Source organism: Lepisosteus oculatus, chromosome 24, assembly GCF_040954835.1.
Source record: "Lepisosteus oculatus isolate fLepOcu1 chromosome 24, fLepOcu1.hap2, whole genome shotgun sequence".
Classification (NCBI taxonomy): domain Eukaryota; kingdom Metazoa; phylum Chordata; class Actinopteri; order Semionotiformes; family Lepisosteidae; genus Lepisosteus; species Lepisosteus oculatus.
In genome coordinates, this window is record NC_090719.1 from 7,231,118 (window position 1) to 7,244,457 (window position 13,340).

General features: G+C 37.2%; 1 protein-coding gene across 7 annotated transcripts in view; it reads left to right on the plus strand.

Moving 5' to 3' along the window:
* The window catches only part of vav2 (vav 2 guanine nucleotide exchange factor), a 197,471-nt gene that overhangs the window by 127,808 nt on the left and 56,323 nt on the right, over nt 1-13,340 (plus strand). For all 7 annotated transcript variants that reach the window (XM_015366986.2, XM_015366982.2, XM_015366988.2 and 4 more), the window contains exon 3: nt 10,878-10,936. In XM_015366986.2, coding sequence (XP_015222472.1) covers nt 10,878-10,936 — 59 coding nt within the window. The remainder of the gene's footprint in view (nt 1-10,877; nt 10,937-13,340) is intronic.

The window sequence follows — 13,340 nt, forward strand, 5'->3', positions numbered from 1 at the left end:
CACAATTAAAAGTCTGCAAAAAGCATGTGCAACTGGTATTCCATTAAATACCTGCAAAATCTTTAAATACAGTATGGCTGTACTCACCAAGGTGATTAGCTATTATGTACAGTAGATGCTTGCGATGGAAATCATTAAGTAATGCTTGTGTACAGTAACTTCAGCACAAGTCATGTGAGATGTTCATTATCAGAAGATGGACCACTATCAGCAAAGGATGGTGTAGATATTGAGGAAATGCAAGGAATAAAGGAAAAATAGCAATTGGAAGTGATTATTTTTTGGAAAAAAATAGGCATTGTAAAATGTCTGTTGAAAATATCATTACATATGTATCTAAAATTATATTCTGGGTATCCCTGTGTTTTGGGCTCTTGATATTTCCTTTGCTCTCCTCATGGTTGATAACAGCCAATGTTCCTAATGTGCAGAGAGCCACCATGGTCAGATAAACTACTTGTTCTGCAGGGCAGGTTTTCCTATCAAATCTAATCTACCTTGATGACTTGCCATTAAACCTTGGTACATTTTTAGTTCCTTATTTTCTGAGACACATGAAGGTGCTTGGCTTACAGAAGTTATAAAAATAGCCTGAAAGATTAATCATGAATGGATACAGTATATAATGCAAACAGGCTATTGCAATTATGTAAACCTGCCTTTGAGCAAATGCTGAAATTTCAGGGAATTTGCTATTCTTGTTTTATTTGTATAACTGATGTGGCCCTAACTCTTAGCTATTGTACTTCTGTGTTTGTTCTGGGATTTCAAAGAGAAACATGAGTGAATTCTTTTGAGGGAAATAGTGTCATTGTGTGCCAGAATCATGTGCCAACTCTCTATTACGTTTTGAAGCTCAATGGACTGTATTTTTCATTTGCATATTGTATTTTTTTCACTGGCTCAGGTGGTCTGTATGACTTTTGAATACTTTTATGAAGCAAGTAGTGGTATCACTCAATACCCACCTGACATGGATTTCAATACATTCACATTAAACTTAAGTATTGTTATAATTGACCACACCTTTAAGTTTTTTCAAAAAAAAATATCAAAATTATTATTCCTAAATATTTGTTATTAATAGTCTGTATTTGAATTGCAGGTATCTTAAATGACTTATTAGTAACAAAACTAATGTGATGTCAGCCTAATCAGGAAAGTTGTTATATCCTTCATTTCAGAAAGTATGTAAGAATAACTTGTCTATACAGAAATGAAAGACCCACATTTATACATAATTAGACTATATCCAACATTCCTCATTGATTCATTTCACCTTAAACTTTATTTTCTTCAGATAATGTTTACTTGCCCTTTTAATATTGTAAAAGACTATTCTGTTCTATAGTCACAACTATTTCATGGAACAGAAAGACTTGAGTGGGACAGATTTACAAACACTGCATCATGCCATTTTTACATTATTCTAGTATGTTTGCTCATTATGTAATCTCGCAGTGACACAACCCAAGCACATGGTTGTGCCGTTTGTATCAGCTTTCCAGTATCAGCTTCCATCACTGGTAGCATCCAAAGTTACATTCAAAGAAAAAACATCTGCAGCTCAGATCTGCCGAAAGCAAACACAGTTATTTGTGAACATAATGGCTTCAATAAATACTGCCCTCTAGTGCTGTCCTCACTGGTTTCAAGCACTGGGGCTATTCAGCAGGAAAGATAAAGTTTATTGTGATTTTTCATACTGAATGGATCTACTTAGAGTCATTTAATTTAGGAAAAACTCATTAAATTAAAAGCTTCCACAACTTCTAAGATAGAGAAACTTCATGTGCTCCTCTTTGGCAATGTTTAATCATTAACTGAACTCAATGTTATCACTGTAAAGCCTTTCCTCAGACTTCTCATGCTTTGGTTGTGCTATCTCAGTGATGATACCTTGCCTTCAGCAGTAACAGATTTGTCAAATCTGGACAAAGTTCTCTGTGAGTTTATTTTAAGTGAACAATCAAAGGTGTCAGTTTCTGTGAGCCTTCAGTTCCCCTGGAGGTTTGTGGAAAGGATAAGCATCTATAGATAGTGCATACAATATGTGATTCTCTGAAGATATGGTTCTTAACTACTGTAAGTCCTGTCTCACAACAATGAAAACTTTTTCATCAACAGATGTCAAACATTTTTATAAAATGTTTTCCCCTCTGATATGAGTGACATTTCACAGAAGTCACTGGGGGAAAAGACTGCTTTTTCTTGAAGTACTTGGGTGTTTTCTGCCTGACTGGTGGTAAGATTAGGATTCTTGTGAGGTATCCTTGAGGATCCCCTCTACAGTATGACAATTTCCACTTCAGGAGCTCAGATCATTTGACTAAATGTTCCCTGTTACCTTGACAGAGGCAAGACTCCCTCACTACTCCTTCTATCAAATGGAGACCACTATTGCAGGTACTATATACAGTAAGAATGGACATAAATGTCTTTGGTATGTGTTGGTTTGCTTAATTTAATCTGTGCAATATCCATTGTAATCTAGTAGCCTACTTTACTGATTGGTTTGCTTGGCATTAACCTTGGCTGAGACCCACCTCAAGTCAATTGTTAACCTAGGTCATCAGTCTCAGGTCAATTCCCAGTGGAAGTTAGATGATGTAATTAAAAATGCTGTACAATATGGAGCAATGTGGTGCTCTTTAACACTTTATTTTTGGAAGATTCTAGTGTAAGTTGGAATCTGGCATGCTTTGGCACTTTGGTCAGTTCAGATGTAGGATGTTTCAGGTCAGTATAGACAGAAGTGTATTTGTTGTTAAGAGGCACTATTATCAAGGTAATCTCCTAATGCCAGTATGTTTGTCTGTAGCTTGTTAAATGTATCTCCTTCTGAGTGCAGGATTTGAATAACTCCTTTGTATAATAAGAAATATGTATTCTGGTTGCTGCATGATATCAAGAAGATAAAAAAGTAAAAATCAGTCTGTAAAATTCTGAAGGAAGAAAGATAACTGTTGTTAAATATTTAATTTTGGTAACCCTCAAAGCCTCTGGGAAGCCAACATTTTTCACATTTACATTTTTTAACACTATATGATGAGCCTGCTGACATCCATACTATTGATTATTCAGAATAATTCATAGAATAAGTCGCACACATTGTTAAGGAACAAGTAATAGGTTTATTCCACGCTGAAAAAAAGAAGAAAGAAAACACAATGTTTCGGCCATGGAGCCTTCTTCAGGTCTTCTTCAGCCTTCTTTCAGGCTCCACAGCCAAAATGTTGTGTTTTCTTTTTTCTCTTTTCAACATGGAATAAACCTATTACTTGTTCCTTTGCAGCCTACACAAGCTGACGCAGCTACCCACCTAAACATTTCTTTGATATACTTTAAGCATTTAGGTTTATAAAGTTAAAATGTTACTAATAAGTCTAATAAGAAGACCTCTGCTAGTTTCTTTCCTGAGCATCCTGGTGAATAATCCATTCTTGTGTGACAGAATGTTACAGAAACCCAGATGTAGGGAAATGTAGGGAAAAAGAAACCATTCTGCATTCGGATGTGCGATAAAGCATTTTGTTGTCTTTTCTGAAGGTGGGTATTTTCCTAAAATTGTTCTGGACTAGCTGGAACATATTGTCACATCTGAAATACATGATTTTTCATCAGTGTCCAGCTCTCTTATCCTGAAAAGGGAAAACCAGCACCTCTTACACAAATAAATAAAAAACTACAGTGTGTCCAATGTCTAATACATGATTTGTGAAAAGCTGCCAGTGACTTTTTGTGTTTGGACAATTATCCTGGAAGAAAAGGCTTAATTCCTTTATATATTAAATTATTTTTGGCAAAGGAAAGAGAGTTAAAATATTGTGGGCAACACAATGGAAATAAATAAACGTAATATGCATAATGTTACTGTAAGAAGTGTGCACAATTTATGGTGCTTTGCTATAATTTCTATTCAGTTCTGTTACTGGGAAACAGTGCTTTATACTTTAAAGGGATTATGTTTATTGTATGCTATTTGTTGTTTTTAGTGAGTGGAGTTAATTCTTTTAACAGTCATCAATTTGTAGTTATTATTAATTTAGCTAACACTGTTATGCATAGTGACTTAGATTTGTATCTGTTTATTCCACTGAACATTTTATTGGGGCAATCTGAGTGAAGTACATGTTCAAGGGTATGACAGTAGTGCCCCACCTGGGATCCGAGACCACAGCCTTCCAGTTCAAAGTCCTTACTCCTCTTCCTATAGGTTATATTGCAGTACAAGTCAATGAGCTAATCCACAGATCATCTAACTAAAATTAAAAAGATCAAGTCAGATCCTTTCAACGTAAAGTGAGAAATGGATCTTCTATAGATTTTTAATATGATTGTTTTGCATGCAGGATTATATTGACATTAAGTATTTGGTAAAGCAGACCAGTAGCAGGTGATCTTGTGGGACTTGGTTTTCCTGTAAGGTACTTCTTACAAGCATGAAGAGAACTCAGATAATAAATAGATCTTGGATCTTACATTTTTAATTTGACATTACTTGAATTTTACATTTTTGCATGCCAGGAAATATTCATATCCGCATAATAATGATTTCAAAGGGGCCCTGGAAAGGATTAATAGGAAATAGTGATCTTTATGCATCAGGTATATGCAAAAAAATCAATAAAGTAAGTGGAACAGGTCTGAAATAAATTGTAAATATGTTAGCAGTTGTATAATTTGTATATCAGTAAACTTAATATGAACTGTAGTAATCCATGTATTCTGAATCCTTTCAGTTTTCATTTCAGTTTGTGTATCTCTTGAATTTCAGGATGACCACATGCATATGGTAGTCTAAAAAATGACCTGCCTTGGAATTTGCATTCTGCCAGGAGATGTTTGCTTTGAAATTTTCAGTCTATAGAAACTAAGGTGGGCATCTTTCTCACTCTTAGCAATAGCCAGTCAAATAAAAAGATTTCAAAGTACTAGCTGCTTCAACCTGGCAGTGCTCTGAAAGGTTTGTCATTCACTATGAAACATTCAATTCATGAGCTGTCCGAACATAGCAGTATGGCAGTTGATTAGCTGTAGTAGAATTACAGTATGTGTTGTCTATTGGGTATCTGTTCGGCCTTATTCACTTGATTTATGGACAATTTCAGCTACTTCATGTGGCCCTGTGTGCTTTTTTTCCCTAGGATGGTTCCGTACCATTTGAGGTGGGACTGTGCTGTGCTGAGGTGTACTGACTTGATTGTGCATAGTCAATAATTCATGAGGACAGGGAATTTGGCTCCAAGCAGCCATCTGCTGCCTTCCTACCATAGTGTCACCAGTGAGGGAAAGACAGCAGCAGTTTGGTAACTGTATCCCAGCAAGACACTAGTATTGGGTTACAAATCCCAGAAAAGCCCCTTCCAATCTATGTAAATGTGGTAAATTACAGAACTCCGGTTCTGGCATTCACCATCTGATGTTTAAACTGGGAACTCCACCCTATTGCAGATTTCATGCTCCCTGTTGTTTCAAGTCTCATCCCCCCCTAGTCCATTTGGAGACATTTTAAAGAAAAAAAACATTTATTTTTATCTTCTAGAACTACACAAAAATCTGATTCCTAAATATCTTCAGGGACATAATTCACACTGATCTTGTACCGGTGAACTGCCTGCAAAAAATGTAAGGTGTCTGCTAGTACTGTATGTACAGTAAAGGGTTTCCAAACTCCGACTTAATTTGTTGCAATTTACTAACAGTGAGAAATCACACATACGTTGGACAAGGAGATTGAAGATGTAGAGAGCAAGAAATATCTGGTGAATACTCATATTGGGAAAGAAAAATCAGATCTGTTAAGGTAACTCCACTGCCAACTGTCAGTTCTCAAAGAATGGTGTGAATTGATCTTAGTTGAGACGAGTGGAACAAATCTCAATCCATATGTCAGAGGTGGCGCTGCATTATTTAAAGTGGTTTTTGGTGATCAGCATGACAGCTACCACCTTTTAACTGTGTCCCCAACCACAAAAGGTAATATACACTTTCCCTATGGTTTTAGGTTGCTACATGCCCCGTTTCATTGCTGTGTGCCTCAAACCTTTTCTCCAGTTTAGCTGTGATGGTTGCCTGCAGCCCTCTTTTTTATCCATGATACAAAACAATGCAGCAGAAAAATAAAGAATGTATTGTTTCTGGCACTGTTCACAGTGAATCCTTTGCCCTGTTTCACTGAAATCCAGTAGATCTTAGTTCTAGAATTCCCAGCTGCAAAATGTAACTCTTCACACCACATTCACTTTGACATGTGTGCAAACTGATCCCACACCTTACGTTAAAAATGTCTAAACAAAAATTTTTTTTCCTACTCTTCCATCAAATGGCCTATTAATAATGTATGGATGTTTCATGTCCTTCCATAATGTGCATTAAACTAAAACCAATCCTGTATTGAGAACGATTAAGATGTATCTATTCCTGTAATTTCGGATGGGGGTGCATTAAGAAGTGCTTTTCATTTCAATAATGGAAGTACATCTGCCTGGGGGTTGTCTAGGAGGAGGGAACAATGGAATTTGAGAGAGGGCTAATTTTGAGGCATTAAATCAGAAACAGGAATAGAATAAAAACTGATTTTTTTAACTTTTACTAGGTGTTTCTCATCTTGCACTTTGGACAAGTAATCTCACACTGACATAATAGAAGGCAGTCCGACCTAATTTCAAGTTTTATTTTTGATGGGTCCTTCCCCCATTAAGTTTTTATTGTTGTTTTTTTCATTTAATTGAAGATGGATCATAAAATGAATTCCCCACTTTTTCATTGAAATACGTATACTATGTTTGTTGGTAATTAGTTTTAAGCTTTCTACTTATATTTAAGTGTCTATAAAAAATGCTGTTCATCACCCAATAGTTCTGTCTTACCAAAGGATGTGATAACTCAAGTATCTAATGGGTCAAGAGGGACAAAAATCAATATGCTTTAGAAGCAGATGGAATAGGTTTAATGTCTGACTAAAGAGAACATAATGGATTGTGTTGGGAGGCACAGAAGACTAGACGTGCCTATTATTCTGGCTTTCTCTGATATGACGACACTGGATTGTCTATATTTATACAACATTAATATTAATGAACATAATTCTGTGGCATATGAAAACTACAGCTACAGCCAGGAAACAAACATCAGCAATACTAACTTTTACAATGACTTAGAAAATTGTATGACTAGCTTGAGTAGAAAAGGAATTGCTTGGCATACTTCCAAGCCTCAGTACGATGTGTATTAAAGTTCATAAGCTTATTTTTTTTAACTGTTCAAATATTCTTTATTCTTAGCATAGAGTAGTTCACTGCTGTCAGGTAATGACTGTTTGATATTCAGCTGTTCATCACTTTAAATCTTTAAATTATTTATTGCATACTGAAATGGATGGCAGAGTCCTAATGTTGCAAATATTCAGCAAATAAGGTCAGGGCCTGCACATCTGCACAGCAGTTAAACGATAATCAAATCAGTGATGCAAGTCTTCTGATCTCCTGTTTGCATTAACTTAGTAGGCTGGTGTCCTTATTGGAGATGTTCCATATCATTCAGTTCATGAACTGATTTGTGCTATTAGAGTTTGCACCATCTTCAATGTCATTGAGGTCACTGAAAAATACAGTTTTAGACTTGGTGCTTCAGATGGTGGCACTAGAGCACCCTCTGTGGAAGGTTTCTTTTGCCTTGCTCATATTTTCAGCTCTGTTTCCATTGGACATCTTGTGTTAGTGTTAGCTCCAATTTACAGTACAGCTGCCGCTCAGTACTGAACTCATTTTACATTATCAGAATTTTCTGGCACAGACCATGTTTTGGCCTGATTTACTGAGTTTTTACAGTATTATCTCATGCTCTCATACAGTATTATCTCATAGATAATACTGTTTGTACAGTATTATCTAATGGGTCGACTGGATGAGATGATCATGATCTTTACCCCAGTTGAAGATAGAGGTAAAACAAAGATTGGGTTTTAATAACAATACGTATTACAAGCCCTGACCACTTAGGTGTTTACACTGACTTCACTGTCGAAGGGCATAAGGTTACAAATGAGAGAAGACCATTCAACTCATTGCATTCTTCTGGTTGATAGTAACTTATTGATCTAAGGATCACTTTCAGACAGTCCTTGAAAGAAGCCAAGGATTTGCCTCAACAAAATGACTTGACAGATTCTTCGGGACACCCACTATCCTTTATCTAAGAAGTGCCTTATCTTATCCACCACCTTATTTCATAATCATTATATGCAACTACAAATGATATGTGTGATAATACATGCTTTAATATGAGGTGCTGTTTAGGCCATTATTCAAACTTCTCTCATACACACACAAATTGCTCTCACATATACACAAAAAGCTCTCACATTCACTAGTTTTACCTCTCACATTCACACAAAACGCTCTCGCATGCACTAGTTGTACCTTGCACATATACATAAAACACTTCTTCACAATGTGAACGTGAGAGACAAAACTAGTGAATGTGAGTGCATTTTACTGTACTTGTGAGAGATAAAACTAATGAATGTGAGAGTGTTTTGTGTGTGTATGTGAGAGGTAAAATGAAGAGTATGAGAGCATTTTATATGTGAGAGGTGAATTATGGCCCATTGTAGACGGTCCATCTAAATGGCACAATGTGATTGGCTGAGAAAATGTATCAACAAGCTTTCTCATTTTCTACTGTGCTCCAAGATGAGGTAAAGAAATTAACCTCAACTGCAACAAGCGCTAAGCCAAGCTGTAGCTTTAATTAATAACATCTTAGCCACACCAGAAGCAATAGCTTCATTGTCATCGGCTACGACGCCTGCGATGAGTGTTCTTCCATCAACGCAGCATGTGCAGTGCCGGTGCCATGGGAAAAATCTGTAGGGGGGCGCCTGAAATTCTGCGGGGGGCAGCGATATTTTGGTTGAAACGGAGCCACTGATTAGTGCTTCATGATAGAAGATAACGGCGAGCAATCTGGTATTTAGCGATGAAATACAGTTTCGCGTTCATCAGCTCTCTCACGATTATTATTGCCTGGAGCGACAAAAAACCATATGCGTTCATTTATGCAGCTACATCGACGGTAACGAGGTTCTGAATCGTTAAGAAAAAATATTTGTAAAACCAACAGAAAGCACAAACTTCTATAACTACAGTCCTTATTATATAAGGATTGTAAGTATAAGGATAAACTACTGCAAGGAATCGGTCCACCTGAGCAAACAAGACCGAAATAATGTTGAAACCCAATAAGGTAGATACTATGTAATATGTGCCATTCCTGGATGGATAGCCCTCCTGCACATCAAATAGTCCGATTTAGTAACTGTGAATTCAGGATTAGTGTCGTTATCTGACCATTGACAAAGTACAACTATTTTTTAGGGCGCAAGTTAAGTAAGTGAAAGTGTTCAAAAATCCTTTTGTTTCCAAACTGAGGGGGCGGGAGAGTTCAGTTTTGCACCCCGTGGCACTGAAGCCAAACTAAGTACTTGATTTCGACGTAATGGTGGTGGTGCTGAAGCTGGGATGGGAATGTTAGTACCAGTATCAGCTCGGAGACAGTTTGTACAATATGAAACCCAAAGAAATTATGTCGAAATAAAGTAATTACTTCGGCTTCGGGAGTTGCATGCTGCGTTGACGGAAGAACACTCATGGCAGGCGTCATAGCCGATGACAATTAAGCTATTGCTTCTGGTGTGGCTAAGATGTTATTAATTAAAGCTACAGCTTGGCTTAGTACTTGTTGCAGTTGAGGTTAATTTCTTTCCCCCATCTTGGAGGGCAGCAGAAAATGAGAAAGCTTGTTGATAAATTTTCTCAGCCAATCACATTGTGCCATTTAGATGGACCGCCTACATTGGGCCATAATTCACCTCTAACATACACACAAAATGCTCTCACAGTCTGCATTTTACCTCTCACATACACACACAAAACGCTCTCACATTCCTTAGTTTTACATCTCACATACGGTACACATAAAATGTACTCACCTTCAATAGTTTTGTTTCTCGTGTTCGCATTGTGAAGTAGTGTTTTATGTTTATTAGTGAGGTAAAACTAGTGCATGTGAGAGCATTTTGTGTGTACAGTATGTGAGAGGTAAAATGCAGACTGTGAGAGCGATTTGTGTGCATGAGAGGTAAAGTTTGAGTAATGGCCTAAACAGCACCACATACTTTTAGAATAAATGGGCACATTTCAGAACCTTCGTCACTGGGCAAACTGCCTTTCAGTTTGTATGATCGCAGATCAGGTCATTCTCATGCTTACAATATATAATATGTTGAACTGTAAATTCAGCGTATAGGAGACATCAGTGTTTACCACAGGTATTGAGCAGATTCAGTGAGTCTGATCACAAAAGCAATTAATGATGAAACTAGCTAAGGTATGATGATTCAGACCAGCATGATATCAAAGTTTCATTATACACCAAACATTAATCGTTCCACATGAACATAATGCCATCTGGATCTTGTCTAAGTATGGCAGGAGCTTACTCGTGTGTGACTTATAGCTATATTAAGTCATTTAAAATACCCCATAATCTTAGCCTTGTAATGATGCTGTAATGCAAATGGGAAATATGTTTTTGAAATCAGTGAACAATAAACTGAAAAGGAATATTTTGAAATTGGCATCTTGTAAGGTTTTCTCAGACTATTGCCGTTAATTTTATGAGTATACTGACATTAGTTAAGATATGCACATTTTTTGAGTAAATGTTGCTTTTAAAAAATGAATGTTGCTTTCTTGCAAAAGGAATGTATGTGTTGGTGTTACCTGGCACTACTGCTTTAATATCAGGAGACATACACACTACAGTATCTTAAAATAAACACTGAGTGATGAAGTATTTCTATTCTCTTCCAGGTTATCTCTGCCCTTTCCAGAATCTCCCATCACAGTATTGCACAGATTAAAGGGATCAGGTAAGAGTCAGATTTAAGCCTCACGTTAACAGTGGCCTTACTGAATTGCCCCATTGTAATGTTTTAAAATAAGGAGCTTATGCTTCAGGAACAGCAATTTATATCAAACCCATAACAAAATAAACTAAGCCTCAGAACATGTCCAGACATTCAAAGATGTAACAAATACATATGTATGTTCACGCTCTTTGGTTGCAAAGGCTTCTGTTTCTTTTTTTAAGTCTATTTCACTGAGTGTTCTGTTCCTTTTCTAAGATAGTCATTTACTTAACTTCAGGAATTATTCACTTACAAGAGTAAAACTTCAACAAATCTTGCATTGTGGCTTGCAGTATTGAGCTTTGCCTCTCATAAACTTCACTAATAGGTGCGCAATGACATGAGGCTGGCTTTTAAGCTGTTCCATTTAGATTTACAAGCTTGGAATGAGTGCTTTTCCTTTGAAATCTGAAAAGTGCACAGTGCATCCTGAATATTATTTTGACATCTCTGCCATGCTTATTGATCAAAAGCACATGGTCTTGAGTATTTGTGCACAATTTATTGCAGCCTCAACAGATCTCCGTCAGATTATAAACATTGTGCTGTTCATGTAGGCTATGTGCGGTATTTTTGTGGGTAAAAGTCTATTCGTTGCTGCTCACAGTCTTTCAGTGCAGTTTGTCATTATCACCATTAATAATATTAATAATCCATCCATTTTCTTACCTCTTTATCCAATACAGGGTACATGATAGTCAGAGCCAGGCAAGCAATAGATATGAGGCAGGATACACCCTGTACAGGACACCAGTCCATCACAGAGTACAAACATACCAGGGCCTATTTTCCCAGAAGTCAATCAACCTACCAGTATGCCTTGGGACTGTGGGAGAAAAGCATAGCACCCATAGGGAACCCACTCAAACACAGAGAAAACATACAAACTCCAGACAAATAGCATCTCTGGTCTGGATTTGAACCAAGGGCCCTAGTGCTGCAAGGCATCAACTCTGTGCCACCATGTCAATCTGAAAGTAATAATAATTCTTGTTAATAATAGCACTATCTAACAGCTACATTAATATAGTATTTTTCATCCCAAAGTATTCCCAAGCACTTCACATACAGTATAGGAGAGGACCTATTACATTCACCACTGAACTTTACAACCTACCTTCATGATGTGTGGCAGCCATTATGCATCAGTAGGTCCACTAATATCTCAAGAGATCATGTGGAGAAGTTGCTTTCCTACTTGAATTAAGGAAACAAGGAGGGAATGCACAGAGCACAGATTGTATAAAGAGAGAGGAATTTAGCCACAATTTAGCAACAGAGAGCTGACCAGGCTCGGCCATGGACAGAATGAGATCATACTGGAAGGTGGTCACATTGCAGATTCTTTAATTTTGGTTCATATATATGCTATAAAATTGCTCCTGTGAGTTACTGATTATATGCAATGAAATCCTTACACGATCATTCAGAATTGTATGTGGCTAATAACACTATTCATTATTCTTGTCATGAACGCCCCTAAAACATTGCGTTTTCTTCATTGGTGACCAGCCTTGTACTTAGTGGCTGTATTTAATGAGTAACTTGAGCCACTTGTCATTTACCGTCTACCTTTAACATATGCTGAACCCAAAGGCTCCTTCCTCACAGTGTCAGTTGCTGAGGCTAACAGGCTTCACAGTCTTTTTTCAAGTCTCTTCCCAATCTTACAGCCTGAACCATGGGCTCTGCTGAGTTTTGTGTAGATGACAAGAGCGAAATAACTCCCCCTTTGGAATGCCATGCTGAGCCCTGTGGGGTGTGGCTATGCCCTGCAGAGATTAAATATAGCAGTGCTGTGCAAGTTTGCCCTTGTAAGTGGCATGTATATGAGCATAGATCAAAGTGTAGAAATTCCTTTAGGCTTTCCTTTTTTGCAGTAGGAGTTCTCGGGTGAAAAGGAAATACAGAAAAGCCTTCATGATAATGCAGGATAATATTTGTATTTGTGTTTCAGCTATTCATTCCTAGTGCACCCTAGATCATTGGAGTCTACCCTACTTGGATCTACTTATTTTTAAAACACACACAAAAATATGGTGACCCCCCCAAAAAAATCACACACTAATCTTAAAGCTTTGGAGTTCTGACTTCTGCAAAGCCCCATGATGGTTTTAGAGGTCAAAGACATTTGAAATTGATTTAGGATAAAAACAGATACGTTTCTTTCCATTCCATCAATGAGCCACTTTGAAAAGTGAGTCCGATTCATTGTTAGTGGTATTGTGCTCTTCTAGGAATTGTTAATTTGATTGCCACATCACCAGCAGATCAGTGTTTAAAACATGATACACCAGGGAATTAACAGGGTCCTCTATTTAGGGTTAAACAAATACATGAGGAAAAGCAATAAGAGTATAGGGGT